Source organism: Salvelinus sp. IW2-2015, linkage group LG36, assembly GCF_002910315.2.
Source record: "Salvelinus sp. IW2-2015 linkage group LG36, ASM291031v2, whole genome shotgun sequence".
NCBI classification, from domain to species: domain Eukaryota; kingdom Metazoa; phylum Chordata; class Actinopteri; order Salmoniformes; family Salmonidae; genus Salvelinus; species Salvelinus sp. IW2-2015.
In genome coordinates, this window is record NC_036875.1 from 30,857,868 (window position 1) to 30,874,947 (window position 17,080).

The following is a 17,080-nucleotide window of genomic DNA, read 5'->3' on the forward strand; positions in this document are numbered from 1 at the left end:
CTGCCTACCTGCCTTTGGGACAACGACTCCCATTGTTAGGGCGGAGACAGGAGCATCTCAGAAGGAGCGAATGAGACAAGACGAAAAACACATGAGAACAAGCGGACATAAATGCTCATAAAAACGATTCTGCGATTCTGACATTTGGAATATCACGCAAAAACATGCATTTGAATTAATTTGATAGATCACCCAGCCCTATTGCATTGTACTCCTCTATTCCATTCCATTGCATTCTATTCCATTGGGGTTGCATTGTAATGACGTTGCTTTCCAACCCAAGAGCCATACTCCATCATTGTAGCTTTTTTTTAAATCCAAAACTCTTCAGTTTAGTGGCTGTGTATTCAGGTGCCAGAAGGCCCTTCCACTGAATGCATCAATGCACTCAATTGTTTCCTGCTGTAAACTGGTACTCTCCAGAGTTTTAGAGTAAGCCGGTACATTGCCTCCACTTTGTTTTGTTTCTTGTTTGCAGGGGTGTGTGTGTGTTACCTACCAGGCTGTGTCTGTTAATGCGGCTGCGTTGCGGTCCTGCTCCTGCTTCATGGTCACTCTCGGCGATCCAGCTATCTGCCTGCAGGCACGCCTCTACCCCTGTGTGAGGAGAGAGAAAGAGACAGGGACAAGGGGACAGCAGTAGCTTAGATGAGTGGAGAGAACTTGAAAACCTATTTTATAGCTAGATGAGATCCCTGCGGTCAAATTAACCCACGAAATTGGCTGTTAGTACCACACACTAGGGTTGTGAACATATAAAAACAAAAATGGGATCCTTCAAGTTAAGAGAAATCCTCAACTCAAAAACGTTTTAAATCAATTTTTTTCATCTGTGCAGTTATCACAAAATATTTGTGTTATAGCCTAATTAGAAAAATAAATGTGTCATTTGAATGTAGACTTTGTTATATGAAGTAGACACAGAAAGTAAACAGAAGTGGGTCAATTTCCGCAAAAACTAAAGAGCTCTGAAGCGCCCGGCTCTGGTGCCCTGGCTACCACGCTGTAGACAGCGTGAAGCGAACCTGTGCCAATAATGTGAGGCAAGTGTTGAATCTCGCTCATCTCAATAATCTAGCCTATTCATTGATGATGGCCCCTGCTTTACTGAAGTTGCGAGACATTGCAAGCCAATGATTGCAGATAGATAATCATAGTGCACCATTCGGACTATCTGCCAGGTGGCCGACCTGCCTATACTGTGCCCCTCCCCTCTCGCTCTGTCCCTTGCTAGCTATGAAAAATGTGAGTTTTTGTGTTCTCGAAGGTACGACAACTAATCACTCCTCCAGTCCAGCACTCACTCAGAAATGGGAGTCGACGTGCAAGGAGTCAAGGAATCAATTATTTTGGAGTAGACGCTACACCACTACATCATCGTCGTTAAGAGTTGGAAAAATGGCAGAGAAAGGCAAGTGAAAGCAGCAAAGTCCTGTATGGCAATACTTTCAGAAGGAAATGCAAACTTAGCGAGGTGGAATTGAGGTAAAGTAATGGTAGTATAGGTGCAATGCTTAACCATCTGAAAGGGACACACTGAGACCCAAACTGTTGCTGGCAGTAGCACAGCTGCATTGTGAATTCATATGGAATTTTATGAAATCCTTATCGTTTTAATGGAAAACTGATTTCCATTTGCTAAATCCCTACCACACACTTACAGATCATAGCTAGAGTATATAACCATGAAAATGTCCTATGTACCCACATTTAACCATGGCAAGGTGACTGGGAACATGGCAGAACAAAGAGTAGTCATTCCCTCCGCAAGGCAATCAAACAGGCAAAACGTCAGTATAGAGACAAAGTGGAGTTGCAATTCAACGGTTCAGACATGAGACGTATGTGGCACAGACTACAGACAATCACGGACTACAAAAGGAAAACCAAGGGAACATGTTCTTTGCCCGCTTTGAGGATAACACAGTGCCCCTGACGCGGCCCGCTATCAAGGACAGGGGGCATCCTTCTCCGTGGCCAATGTAAGACATTTCAAACGTGTTAACCCTCGCAAGGCTGCCGGCCCAGACGGCATCCCTAGCCACGTCCTCAGAGCATGTGCAGACCAGCTGGCTGGTGTGTTTACGGACATATTCAATCAATCCCTATCCCAGTCTGCTGTCCTCACATATTTCAAGATGGCCACCATTGTTCCTGTACCCAAGAAAGCAAAGGTAACTGAACTGAATGATTATCGCCCCATTGCACTCACTTCTGTCATCATGAAGTGCTTTGAGAGACTAGTCAAGGATCATATCACCTCCACCTTACCTGCCACCCTAGACCCACTTCAGTTAGCTTACCGCCCCAATAGATCCACAGACGATGCAATCGCCATCTCACTGCACACGGCCCTATCCCATCTGGACACATATGTAAGAATGCTGTTCATTGACTATAGTTCAGCATTCAACACCATAGTACCCGCCAAGCTATCATTAAGCTTGAGGCCCTGGGTCTGAAGCCCGCCCTGTGCGGGCCGCCCCCAGGTGAAGGTGGGAAACAACACTAGTTAGGTGATCCTTGACACTGGGGCCCCACAAGGGTGTGTGCTCAGCCCCCTCCTGTACTCCCTGTTCACCCCTGACTGCGTGGCCAAGCACGCCTCCAACTCAATCATCAAGTTTGCAGAAGACACAACAGTAGTAGGCTTGATTACCAACAATGACGAGACAGTCTACAGGGAGGAGGTGAGGGCTCTGGGAGTGTGGTGTTAGGAAAACAACCCCTCACTTAACGTCAACAAAACAAAGGAGATGATCGTGGAAACAGCAGAGGGAGCACCCCCCTATCCACATCGACGGGACAGCAGTGGAGAAAGTGGAAAGTTAAGTTCCTCGGCATACACATCACAGATAAACTGAAATGGTCCACCCACACAGACAGTGTGGAGAAGGCGGCGCAACAGCACCTCTTCAACCTCAGGAGGCTGAAGAAATTTGGCTTGTTACCTAAAACCCTCACAAACTTTTACAGATGCACAATTGAGAGCATCCTGTCGGGCTGTATCACTGCCTGGTACGGCAACTGCATCGCCCACAACCGCAGGGCTCTTCAGAGGGTGGTGCGGTCTGCACAATACATCAACGGGGGCAAAATACCTACCCTCCAGGATACCTACAGCACCCGATGTAATAGGAATGCCAAAAAGATCATCAAGGACAACAACCAACCGGGCCACTGCCTGTTCACCCCACTACCATCCAGAAGGCGTGGTCAGTACAGGTGCATCAAAGCTGGGAACAAGAGACTGAAAAACAGCTTCAATCTCAAGGCCATCGGACTGTTAAATAGCCATTACTAGCACAGCCTATATAGACTTGAAATAATTGGCCACTATAATAAAGTGTCACTTTACTTGCATTACTTATCTCATATGTCTATACTGTATTCTACACTATTCTACTGTATCTTAGTCTATGCCGCTCTGACATTGCTCATCCATTTATATATTCTTCATTCCATTCCTTTACATAGATTTGTGTGTATTGGGTATGTTGCGAAATTATTAGATATTACTTGTTAGACATTGCTGCACTGTCGGAACTAGAAGCACAAGCATTTCGCTACACCCACAATAACATCTGCTAAACACATGTATGTGACCAACAAAATTTGATTTGAAGAAACCGTTTGAGAAATGAAAGTGTGATGAAGAGTAGAATGCCCTCAACACACTTGCCCTATAGGCGAATGATGCAACACAGATTGAAATACGGCAAGCTTTAGCGTAGTATCTCCTTCTCTCCACGTGTAAGAAATGAACCGTTTACAAAAAGCAGTGATTTTCCCCACATAGCACTTGAATAAATTGAGTACCAGGATCTGGCCTAGTAGTAGTGCTTCTAACCACTGACTACATATGGCCCCCAGTGGCAGGAGTTCAATACACACATCCACCTTAATCCTCTCTTCTCTTCACTCTAATCTAGCGCCCCCTTTCATTTCTTAATATAATGTCACAATTCTTTTTCAAAAACGGGAGAGGAGAAGTTGCATAGAGGGAGATGAAAAGGCCCTAGGATTGATCCCAAATGGCACCCTATTCCCTACATAGTGCACTTATTTTGACTGTAGGATCCTGGGCAAAAATACTGCACTATATACAGTAGGTTAGAGGGTGCCATTTGGGAAGCAGACATGTTTTCCCCCTCCCTGTGGTGCCACAGAAAAGAGGAAGGTTTTCTCCAACGGTACCAGACAACTTTAATAGTACTGTCTGGGACTAGGTAAATGCTCCATTATTACATTATCGATTGTAAAAACAAAAACAATATTTGGGTTGTGTTGCTCAGCACTGGGAGACCTCTTCATGCCGAGAGAGGTTTGGATGACAGATGAACAGCAGTCATGGCTAAAATAAGAAGCATTTCAAGGGGAGGGGAGTGAGGGTTGCTTTAAACTTTTCCATTGTTTGCGGTCATTTATGAACATTGGCTGCATCTGAAATGGCACTCTATCCCCTACATATCACACTATATAGGAAATAAAATACAATTTCAGACAACAGTAAAATAAGAAGGCTTTCAAGGGGATGGAGGGTTGCATTACACGTCTGTTAGTTGAGGTAATTTATGGACATTAGTTACTACATGCAAATAACATGGCCTAAAGCTTAATGACAATCTGCAAGGTAACCAAGTGTTGCCATTTGAATGTCTCATGGTGCCACTGTGCTTGGCATGATGATATATGCTATCAATACAACAGTGCCATCTTGATCACTGCCTAACCGCGGCAGTGGCGGCTACAATGTATTTTCTCATGAGGGCAGTTCCCATGTGACCACATACACACACTACACAGTCACACAACACTGTCTGACACACACAAACAGTGTCCATAGCAGTCATCAAGCATAATTACATTTACTAATCCCCCTTAATTGCAGCTTTCATTTCGAGAGACCCTGCGAGGCCTTGGCGGGGGGGAAAGAGATACCGGGGTTAATCCAGGCTCCCACTCCGCTCTGCTTCGGACGATAGGGCCAGCTAGTTAGCCCCACCACCAGAGACTGGGGTTCATGGACAGAGGGATGGAGTGTGGCACACTTGTTGTTGAGGGTAGACAGGCTGTGTCAAGTGTTCATCCTCCGTGGAGGAGAGAGAGGTGTTGGGAATAATAAAAATGTTCTCAATCCTAAACAGACAGACACACACACCAAGGCATCAGACACCTTGATGACAGTCACCTTTTTCCTTTTTGAGGTAGACTGCCTGTGAATATCTAGTATATTTTATTGTTGCCGCTAGGAATAAACGGCAAAAAAATAACTGCATGGAAATTGTAAAGTTTCGACTTATAAATTCACCTCTGTAGGAAACAAACACAAGAGAAGAGAGTTTCTTTCTTTGATTTCTACCAATTTTGACGTCTAGGTCCGCTGACAATTCTCAAACCCCCCTATTTCAATCCACTGTATTTGCCTGTATGCCCGACACGTATATTTAATATCTACAATATCCTGTTGAACAAACCCTTCATGCCTCTCAGGACACTGCATTGCATAGAATAAAGAAGATGATAAAAGACAAAGCACAAAAGCAAACACATTTCTTCCAAAACCAAGGAAACAGGAGATAATGCAAGGGAAGATGAATAAAAAGTAGGCATATTTCTCCATCTAGATTGTTATGGAGTATGAATCCATACTGCTTTAAAGCTTGAAACAGAGGGTAGCGGATAACTCTGAATGCCTGACATCATCGATCATGTAAAAATGTAAGGGTTTGAAATTATATACTATTAATGCCCAATGTATCCATGTACAGTATATAACACAATATATGGACAGTTTTACAGTATAATTATATTTCTCATTAGAATACATTAACCATACATAGACACACATTTGAAAGAAGCAGTACAGAACCAAGGTCAAAGGCCACAGTTAATGTATGAGGGAAAAAGGTGCCATTTAGGACGCATCCTGTATAAGAATAATAAGATACTTAGACATAAGTTCATAGAGGCTGAAGATATGGTAAGAGGCAGAGTTGTAGGACAGGCTACTGTAGGCCTAGGAGGCAGAGGTGAAAGTTTCTTACAGCTAAAGTTGAGGACCCAGCAGCCATTCAGGAGGCCCAGGAGAGTGGACAGTGTGGTGGGCATCGGCCCGTCTGGTACCACCACATGGGTGACTAGAGGAATGGGAGAAGAAAAACTGGATGTCATCCAAAGATGTGTTTTAGTGCATGGGTAGTGATGGATACAGCACATATCAACTAATGTCTGCCATTGCATGGGTTGGGTTAGTACACATCAAGTGCATGCCAGTGCAATCAATTGGTTTCGTATCTGTTTATAACAGTTACAATCTGATAATTAGGCCTAGTTATGAAAATGTAATATAAATTTAGGCCTACTAAATAAATAGACAGTTGAATACAATTTCAATAGAATAGCCTTCTCCAAAACATTATTTGAATAAAATAATGGCAATGTCTTTGTTGTGAGTGATTGCAACACAGGCATGGGTAGAATCAGCCTCATTCACACCAGGCTTAGACAATAAGACTTTTTTAGACATTCTTTTTGCCTCTGCAGTCAACAAGGCTCTGTGGCTGACAGGCTGCAAAATGACCTTAATTGTATCTCGGGGCTAAACTCTGTGGTTTACATGCTGTGGAGCTTTGCTCTGCTTTCACTTTAAATAATAGGAGACACTGAAGTCTTTACTACCCAAAGCCCTGTAGACAGACAAACACTTCCATTTTCTGTTCATTGGAATACTGTAGTCTAACGTTCATCACAACAGAAATCACAAACAGCTTATGAGAAATTACTTTCCAGCCCTGTCCTCTGTCCCAACTGCCATTACCAAAGAAACTGCCTTCCCTGTTATTCTGTATCACTAAGATTTGCAAAGCTCCAAAAAGGTAGCTACTTGTATGTAATAAGTGATGTTGCAACCCTTTCACAATACTAGAAATGTGAGCCTTCTGTTTCTTAATCAAACCTAGAGTGGTTGGGAGTAACCAGGAATTAAGTCCCAAAATGTGTCTGGACCCAAATCTCTTTGTGCTGCATTGCCAACTCCTATTTGGTCGTGGACATGCCAAACAAATGTTTGCCATAGTATTTGGCACGACAGAACTAACAGATCTGGGAGCAGGCTAGTATCAAATGTGTTGTAGTAGGTGGCAGTGTACAGGTAGATGGGTACAGGTATAGTGGACAGGTAAGTTACCAGAGCAAGAGAAGGCATCTGCTCTCTTTCCTCCCAGGAGATGTCTCAGTTTGGCCAGCTGGGTCTGTTGGGACTGGGACAGTTTACTGCCCAGTACAACTACCTGTTCCTCCCATCTCACAACTTCACTGGCCTGTAACACAACATAGACACACACCATGGGTTTTAAATTACACATTTTATGTTGCTTCACTCTTGCAACTTACTGTATATAATAAATAAAAAAGGTATAAAATAAAACAACTTCCTGCTCTTTTCATAGTCGTATAATTTGTGAAAAGTTAACGCAGAGCTAGAAGGTAATGGTTGATGTAACATTGCTTTTGTGTGAGAATAATGATGTGCTGATGGGCATACCTTATTGAGGCTGGGTGGAGGACTGAGAGGTGAGTTGACTGGGTGGGGTCCTTCAGAGGCTGCCAGAAGGATTGACTGCATCTCTGGGCTCACGGCATAGTCCACAGGGCGAAGGCCAAACATATTCCTGTTAGACAGAGATACAGACTGTCTCTGTCACAAACCTGAACCATGTCAAAACTGTCTGGGAATCCGGATACACAGACTAGTACCATCTAGCAGCCGGCCAGCAATGCATCATTCTGGGTGCCAAGATTATGGTTATACAGACATGGATGGTAACAAACTCACTCATTGGTGACAATATGATACAATATATTAGTGCATGGATTGACATAGGGCTATGAGGATCCAGTGAACAGCAATGCAGCGCGAGACACTGAGACACAGAAGACAAAGTGAAACAGCACGTTCCTGGAGGAGGGGAAGAAGGGATGAGAAAAAGGAGAAGAGGGAGGAGAAGCAGAACAGGTTGGTGCATAAAGATTAGGCGTCAGCAAAGATAACACCTGGGGGACAATTAATAGGTCCACTGGTCCATAAAATATTTCAATTGGATTCATAACCCCCCCCCCGCGCATCTACCCCCACACAGATAGACACACAAATACTGCAGACGCGCACATGTACAAAAACACACACACACACATTCCCAGTGAAAGGATGAGAAAAGCATAGAAAATTGCTTTGGGTAGGTGGTGTAGTGTGTGTATCTAAGGGGTGCGGGTAACCACTGAAACCAAGCCTTTCATACTAATAAGGAAAAATCCATTAATTTATCAATTCCGATCTGGATGCAGAGTACAGTAGTTGCAGTGTTTTGTCAAAAAAAATTGAAATAAAAAAATACATTTATTCTCAAACTTCCTCCATCTACATAAGACAAACCTTGCTATAAATGAATAGGCCAGATGTTTTGTCAGTTGTTATATCTGTAAGTAAATACCCCATTGAGATCATCTTTTATTGATCCAGATACATATATGATGTGTGAGGATCCAAGCCAAGACGGTGACAGACAGAAGAGGAACCAGAAACACCCGACGCATGGCTCTGTGCAGTTCTCAGTGCAGCTGGGCGATCAGCTGTGAATGCCCAAAAATACCTTGTGTCTGGGAGTGCCGGGAAAGACACGTCATCTGCATTGACAGACAAGACGTGCCTCCATCTCCGGTAAGTGAGCGTGCACACACACACACACACACTCTTTTGTTGTTAATCGTAATTTTTTTTGCACAAAAAATATCCATCTCTCATGTTTTCAATTTGTTTTAGTTTATGCTATACCTTTTTATATTGAATACTGCCCTGTTGGGTAGGGCTTGCAAGTTAAAGCCAGAGTGCAATCAAAAACTAAAAGCATTGTATTTGGGACAAACCATTCACTAAACCCTAAACCTCAACTAAATCTTGTAATGAATAATGTGGAAATTGAGCAAGTTGAGGTGACTAAACTTCTTGGAGTATCCCTGGATTGTAAACTGTCATGGTCAAAACATATTGATACAACATTAGCTAAGATTGGGAGAAGTTTTTCCATAATAAACCGCTTCTCTGCCTTCTTAACGCTATCAACAAGGCAGGTCATACAGGCCCTAGTTGACGCACCTGGACTACTGATCAGTCATGTTGTAAGGTGCCAAAAAGAGGGATTTAGGAAAATTATAATTGGCTCAGAATAGGGCAGCACGGCTGGCCATTAAAATTATACAGGAAGCTAACAATGATATGCATGTCAATCTCTCATGGCTCAAAGTAGAAGAGAGATTGACTTCATCACTACTTGTTTTTGTAAGAAGAATTGACAAGCTGAATGTATCGAGCGATCTGTTTAATCTGTCCTTTGGTCTGATGAGTCCAAATTTGAGATTTTTGGATCCAACCGCCACGTCTTTGTGAGAAGCAGAGTTGGTGAACGGATGATCTCTGCATGTGTGGTTCCCACCATGAAGCATGGAGGTAGTGTGATGGTGCTTTGCGGGTGAAACTGTCAGTGATCCATTTAGAATTCAAGGCACACTTAACCAGCATGGCAACCACAACATTCTGCAGCAATATACCATCCCATCTGGTTTGTGCTTAGTGGGAGTATCATTTTTATTTTTCAACGGGACAATGACCCAGCACAAACCTCCAGACAGTGTTAGGGCTATTTGACCAAGGAGAGTGAGGGAGTGCTGCATCAAATGACCTGGCCTCAACCCAATTGAGATGGTTTGGGAGGAGTTGGACCGCAGAGTGAAGGAAAAGCAGCCAACAAGTGCTCAGCATATGGGAGAACTCCTTCAAGACTGTTGTTAAATCATTCCTCATGAAGCTGGTTGAGAGAATGCCAAAAGTGTGCAAAGCTGTCATCAAGTCAAAGAGCGGCTACATTAAAGAATCTCAAATATGAAATATATCTGTTTAACACTTATTTGGTTACTATATGATTCCGTATGTGTTATTTCATGATTTTGATGTCTTCACTATTATTCCATAGTGATTATTATTCCATCACTCCTTGAATGAGTAGGTGTCCCCAAACGTTTCACTGGTAATGTATGCATGTAAACTCATCAAAAAAATAAAACGTCCCTTTTTCAGGAGCCGGTCTTTCAAAGATAATTCATAAAAATCGGAATAACTTCACAGATCTTCATTGCAAAGATTTTAAACACTGTTTCCCAATTAAGGTCACAGTGATGAAAACTTAGGACACTAAAGAGGCCTTTCTACTGATTCTGAAAAACACCAAAAGAAAGATGCCCAGCGTCCCTGCTCATCTGCGTGAACGTGCCTTAGGGATGCTGCAAGGAGGCATGAGGACTGCAGATGTGGCCAGGGCAATAAATTGCAATGTCCGTACTGTGAGACGCAGGGAGAAAGGACGGACAGCTGATTGTTCTCGCAGTGGCAGACCACGTGTAACAACACCTGCACAGGATCGGTACATCCGAACATCACACCTGCGGGACAGGTACAAGATGGCAACAACAATTGCCAGAGTTACACCAGGAACGCAAAATCCCTCCACCAGTGCTCAGACTGTCCGCAATAGGCTGAGAAAGGCTATTACACAGGCAACAACGTCTATGGGCACAAACTCACCGTCACTGGACCAGACAGTACTGGCAAAAAGTTCTCTTCACTGACGAGTCGCGGTTTTCGTTGAAGGAATGAGCGTTACACCGAAGCCTGTATTCTGGAGAGGGATCGATTTGGAGGTGGAGGGTCCGTCATGGTCTGGGGTGGTGTCACAGCATCATCGGACTGAGCTTGTTGTCATTGCAGACAATCTCAACTCTGTGCGTTACAGGGAAGACATCCTCCTCATCCTGACAAGACTGACAAGGCTCATCCTGACAAGACCCTCCAGCATGACAATGCCAACAGCCATACTGCTCAATCTGTGCGTGATTTCCTGCAAGACAGGAATGTCAGTGTTCTGCCATGGCCAGCAAAGAGCCCGGATCTCAATCACACTGAGCACGTCTGGGACCTGTTGGATCGGAGGTTGAGGGCTAGGGCCATTCCCCCCAGAAATGTCCGGGAACTTGCAGGTGCCTTGGTGGAAGAGTGGGGTAACATCTCACTGCAAGAACTGGCAAATTTGGTGCAGTCCATGAGGAGGAGATGCACCGCAGTACTTAATGCAGCTGGTGGCCACACCAGATACCAACTGTTACTTTTGATTTTGACCCCCCCCCTTTGTTCAGGAACAAATTATAAAATTTCTGTTAGTCACATGTCTGTGGAACTTATTCAGTTTATGTCTCAGTTGTTGAATCTTGTTATGTTCATACAAATGTTAAGTTTGCTAAAAATAAAAGCAGTTGACAGTGAGAGGACGATTCTTTTTTTTTGCTGAGTTTATGTATGTATGTATGTACGTACGTACAGTGCGTACACAGCGCTACTAGCAAAATATTCTGTGGACAGATGAAACTACAGTTGAGTTGTTTGGAAGGAACACACAACACTATGTGTGGAGAAAAAAAAGGCAAAGCACACAAACATCAAAACCTCATCCCAACTGTAAAGTATGGTGGAGGGAGCATCATTGGGGCTGCTTTGCTGCCTCAGGGCCTGGACAGCTTGCTATCGTAAACAGAAGAATGATTTCCCAAGTTTATCAAGACATTTTGCAGGAGAATGTTAGGCTATCTGTCCACCAATTGAAGGTCAATGACCCAAAACACAGAAGAAAATACGCCTTCTGGAGTGGCCCAGTCAGAGTCCTGACCTCAACCCGATTGAGATGCTGCGGCATGACCTCAAGAGAGCAGTTCACACCAGACATCAAGAGAATATTGCTGAACTGAAACAGTTTTGTAAAGAGGAATGGTACAAAACTCCTCCTGACCGTTGTGCAGGTCTGATTCGCAACTACAGAAAACATTTGGTTGAGGTTATTGTTGCCAAAAGGAGGGTCAACCAGTTATTAAATCCAAGGACTTACATACTTTTCCCACCCTGCACTGTGAATGTTTACAAGGTGTGTTCAATAAAGACATGAAAACATATAATTGTTTGTGTTTTATTAGTTTAAGCAGAATGTGTTTGTCTATTGTAGTGACCTAGATGAAGATCAGATCAAATTTGATGACCAATTTATGCAGAAATATTTCCAAAGGGTTCAAATACTTTTTCTTGCCACTGCATGTATGTATGTATGCATGAAGTCAGAAGTTTACATACACCTTAGCCAAATACATTTAAACTCAGTTTCACAACTCCTGACATTTAATCCTAGTAAAAATGTCCTGCTTTACGTCAGTTAGGATCACCACTTCATTTTAAGAATGTGAAATGTCAGAATAATAGTAGAGAATGATTAATTTCAGCTTTTATTTCATCCAATTCCCAGTGGGTCAGAAGTTTACATACATTCAATTAGTACTTGGTAGCATTGCCTTTATATTTTTTAACTTGGGGCAAACATTTCGGGTAGACTTCCACAAGCGTCCCACAATGAGTTGGGTGAATTTTGGCCCATTCCTCCTGACAGAGCTGGTGTAACTGAGTCAGGTTTATAGGCCTCCTTGCTCGCAAATGCTTTTTCAGTTCTGCCCACAAGTTTTCTATGGGATTGAGGTCAGGGCTTTGTGATGGCCACTCCACTCACAACTTTGGAAGTATGCTTGGGGTCATTGTCCATTTGGAAGACCCATTTGCAACCAAGCATTAACTTCCTGACTGATGTCTTGAGATGCTACTTCAATATATCCACATAATTTCCCTGCCTCATGATGCCATCTATTTTGTGAAGAACACCAGTTCCTCCTGCAGCAAAGCACCCCCACAACATGATGCTGCCACCCCCATGCTTCACGGTTGGGATGGTGTTCTTCGGCTTCCAAGCCTCCCCACTCTTCCTCCAAACATAACGATGATCATTATGGCCAAACAGTTCTATTTTTGTGTCATCAGACGAGAAGACATTTCTCCAAAAAGCACAATCTTTGTCCCCATGTGCAGATGCAAACCGTAGTCTGGCTTTTTTAATGGCAGTTTTGGAGCAGTGGCTTCTTCCTTGCTGAGCGGCCTTTCAGGTTATGTCGATATAAGATTTGTTTTACTGTGGATATAGATACTTTTGTACCTGTTTCCTCCAGCATCTTCACAAGGTTCTTTGCTGTTGTTCTGAACACATCTACTGCCTGAGCGGTATTACATCTGCGTGGTCCAATGGTTTTTATACTTGCATACTATTGTTTGTACAGATGAACATGGTACCTTCAGGCGTTTGAATATAGCTCCCAAGGATGAACCAGAATTGTGGAGGTCTACAAATTTTTTTCTGAGGTCTTGGCTGATTTCCCCATGATGTCAAGCAGAGGCACTGAGTTTGAAGGTAGGCCTTGAAATACATCCACAGGTACACCTTCAATTGACTCAAATGATGTCAATTAGCCTATCAGAAGCTTCTAAAGCCATGATATCATTTTCTGCAATTTTCCAAGCTGTTTAAAGGCACAGTCAACCTAGTGTATGTAAACTTCTGACCCACTGGAATTGTGATACAGTGAATTATTTGTGAAATAATCTGTTTGTAAACAATTGTTGGAAAAATGACTTGTGTCATGCACAAAGTAGATGTTCAAACCGACTTGCCAAAACTATAATTTGTTAACAAGAAATTTGTGGAGTGGTTGAAAAACGAGTTTTAATGACTCCAACCTAAGTGTATGTAAACTTCCGACTTCAACTGTATGCATGTCTGCCTGTCTACACTATGAGGTTGGAATAATACTGTGAAATTGTGAAGTATTAGGATAATACCATTTTAGTGTAATAGCAGTTTGAAATAACTGCCTGACATTTCTGCCTGTGAGTTGGTTTGAGTTGAGTGGTGACATCACCAGGTGGTAAATTATTTAGACCAATAAGAAAGAGTTCCCAAACCTCTGCCAATAACAGCTAGTTTTCCCCTCCCCACTCAGACAGTCCTAACAAAATTCTTGCTTGAGAAATTGCTCTTTGCTAAGAAGCTATTTTTGAAAATTTTTGAAAATTTTTGTTGAAAACTATGACAGTAAGATACTTAATTGTCACACAGAAAATATTTGATATTGAGATAAAAAGTGCAGCTCTGTGTACCAATCAATCCAAATTATTTCAGACTTAGAGGACCAGGGTGTGTCTTTGTGTTTGTGCTTGTTGTGGACATGTTTAACTATACTTGTGGAGACCAGAAGTCCCCACAAGAATAGTAAATTAACAAAAATTGGACCAACTGGGGACATTTTGTTAGTCCCCACAAGGTCAAATTCTATTTCTACAGATTTAGGGTAGAATTAGGTTTAGGGTTAGTTTTAGGGTTAGGGCAATGGTTAGGGAAAATAGGATTTTGTGTGACTGAATTGTGTGTCTGTCCCCAAAAGATTAGTTATACAAGACTGAGGCAGCGTGTGATCATCCCTGTGTGTGTGTGTGTGTAGACTAAATGTATTGATAGTGTGTGATAGGGAAGGGTTGCACTTGTCTTGTGGCATCATGACAGATTGTCTCTTTTGCCTTGCAGACGACTAGCAGGCAGGCAGGGTAAACTTGAGTAAATCTGCTGTTGCTAACCTCCGTCGCCAAGGCCCCGGGCGCCACCCACTACAGCACATCAACATGATGAGCAGTGGGGAAGAGAGAAGGGAAGGTGAGAGAGAAAAGAGAGGGGGAAAAAAGAAATGGAAGGAGAAAGAGAGAAGATAGAAGGGGAGAATATATAGGTAATTGTTCCTTCAGCGCTCAGTTAACGACCGCCACCTTATCAGCATCAAATAACATGCGAGCGTCCTCACACACACACAGGCACCAGCTCCTTCCCACCCCTTTGGCTGATGTATTCTGAGCCAACCTGCCACATGAGGTCAAACCACTTGACCATCAAACAACCAATCAGTGTCCAGCTGTCCAACTAGAATTGTGACTCCGGCTGTCCGCTACCGCACATCATGCAAAATGAACTCATGGTATTTGTGACTGGTGAGTAGAGTTGCAAAGGGTCAGAAACTTTCTGGAACATTTTCCATGGGAAGTTAAGCCCTGGAATTTTGAGAATTTTGCTTAAATTCATCAAAAAGGTTAGCTTATAACAGTGAACCTTTTTTTGTGGGATACACATAAGGCAATTCTGGGTATTGCGGCATATTTAGGCTAAACTATCCCCAATTCAATGGAATTGCAACCCTCTGCATGCACAGTGCATTCTTCCATCACATGTACAGCTGATTCTCAAGAACTTGCACACTAATGAAATGCTATGGAGCCCACACTACTACATGGACTGAGCAAAAGGAGTACATGCTTTCTGGTAAGTTTTTATTACAATACCGGGTGGGGTGAATATATTTTATATGACATACAGAATTTTTTTGTTAACTAGTAAATAGTAGCCTACAACAAAGTATGTTTAAATCATTTCGAACTTTTAACAATCTCTGCTAGTTAGTTTTTGCTACCATGTGGGTTTTAGCTTGCTTGAGCCTGCAACCTGATGAGTGTTAATTCACCTGTTTCCATACATGTTTCATTTTAAAACATGTATCTTAAAAAGGAGTTGTTTAATCTAACTGCTTAACCATTTATCTATTCATGGAATTGTATTTGTTTTATTTTACTTTTCCCCCCCTAATCTTAGCAGGAACATGCCATCTGATGTTTGGAAAGATTTCACTGCAGCTAATGTAGAAGGAAAAGCTGTGTACATTTGCAAATAATGTGCAAAAAACAAGAGCATAAAGTTCCCTCAGCGCTCACAACAAGCAACCTCTGACAGAGAAATGCTGATGAATGTATGCAACTGGTTCACCTCTGATGCTCACAGGCAATGTGTATTAGAAGAGATTTCTGAATGTTCTTCACCCAGCATACACCCCTCCAACAAGACATGCTTTATCTACTAATTTGCTGGATGCAGAGTTCAACAGAGTTCAAGTGAAGGTGAAGCAAATCATAGAGAACGCAGACTGTATTGCAATCATCTCTGATGGATGGTCGAATGTTCGTGGGCAAGGAATAATTAACTACATCATCTCCACCCCTCAACCAGTATTCTACAAGAGCACAGACACAAGGGACAACAGACACACCAGTCTCTACATTGCAGATGAGCTGAAAACAGTCAATGACCTTGGACCACAGAAGGCATTTGCACTGGTGACAGACAATGCTGCGGACAAGAAGGCTGCTTGGTCTAAAGTCGAGGAGTCCCACCCTCACATCACACCCATTGGCTGTGCTGCTCATGCATTGAATCTGCTCCTCAATGACATCATGGCACTGAAAACAATGGATACACTCCACAAGAGAGACAAGGAAATGGTTAGGTATGTGAAGGGTCGTCAAGTTATAGCAGCAATCCACCTCACCAAGCAAAGTGAGAAGAATAAGAGCACCACATTGGAGCTGCCCAGCAACACCCATTGGGGTGGTGTTGTCATCATGTTTGACAGTCTCCTGGAGGGGAAGGAGTCTCTCCAAGAAATGGCCATATCACAGTCTGCCAAAATGGACAGCCCCATCAAGTGGATCCTCCGGGATGATGTATTTTGGGAGAGAGTGGTAAGCAGCCTGAAACTCCTCAAACCTATAGCAGTAGCCATTGCACGGATTGAGGGAGACAATGCCACCCTGTCTGATGTTCAGACTCCGTACTGCCCTGCCCACTTCACTGTTGCTCCAAGCAGAGGAAACTGCAGTTCTGAAATACATCAAAAAGCGTGAAGACTTCTGCCTGAAGCCCATACATGCCACAGCGTACATGTTGGACTCCAAGTATGCTGGCAAGAGCATCCTGTATGGTGCAGAGAACAACAAGGCCTATGGTGTCATCACTACGGTATCTCGCCACCTTGGCCTGGATGAGGGCAAGGTTCTTAGCAGTCAGGCAAAGTACACTTCCAAGCAAGGAAGCAAGGGTTTTGGGATGGAGATACAATATGGCAGTCGTGCCAACACATCTCATCAGCCACCTGGTGGAAGCGACTTTGTGGATCTGAGGCTCTTTCCCCTGTTGCTTCCATCATCCTCCAAATCCCACCAACATCAGCCGCTTCA

The 17,080-nt window shown here is 43.1% G+C and overlaps 1 protein-coding gene across 2 annotated transcripts in view; it reads right to left on the minus strand.

The window, feature by feature from the left end:
* The window catches only part of LOC111959807 (BRCA1-associated RING domain protein 1), a 28,579-nt gene that overhangs the window by 2,615 nt on the left and 8,884 nt on the right, over nt 1-17,080 (minus strand). For both annotated transcript variants that reach the window (XM_023981603.2, XM_070437681.1), the window contains 4 exons: nt 7,547-7,673; nt 7,190-7,322; nt 6,048-6,140; nt 500-597 (listed from right to left, as the gene is read on the minus strand). In XM_023981603.2, coding sequence (XP_023837371.1) covers nt 500-597; nt 6,048-6,140; nt 7,190-7,322; nt 7,547-7,673 — 451 coding nt within the window. The remainder of the gene's footprint in view (nt 1-499; nt 598-6,047; nt 6,141-7,189; nt 7,323-7,546; nt 7,674-17,080) is intronic.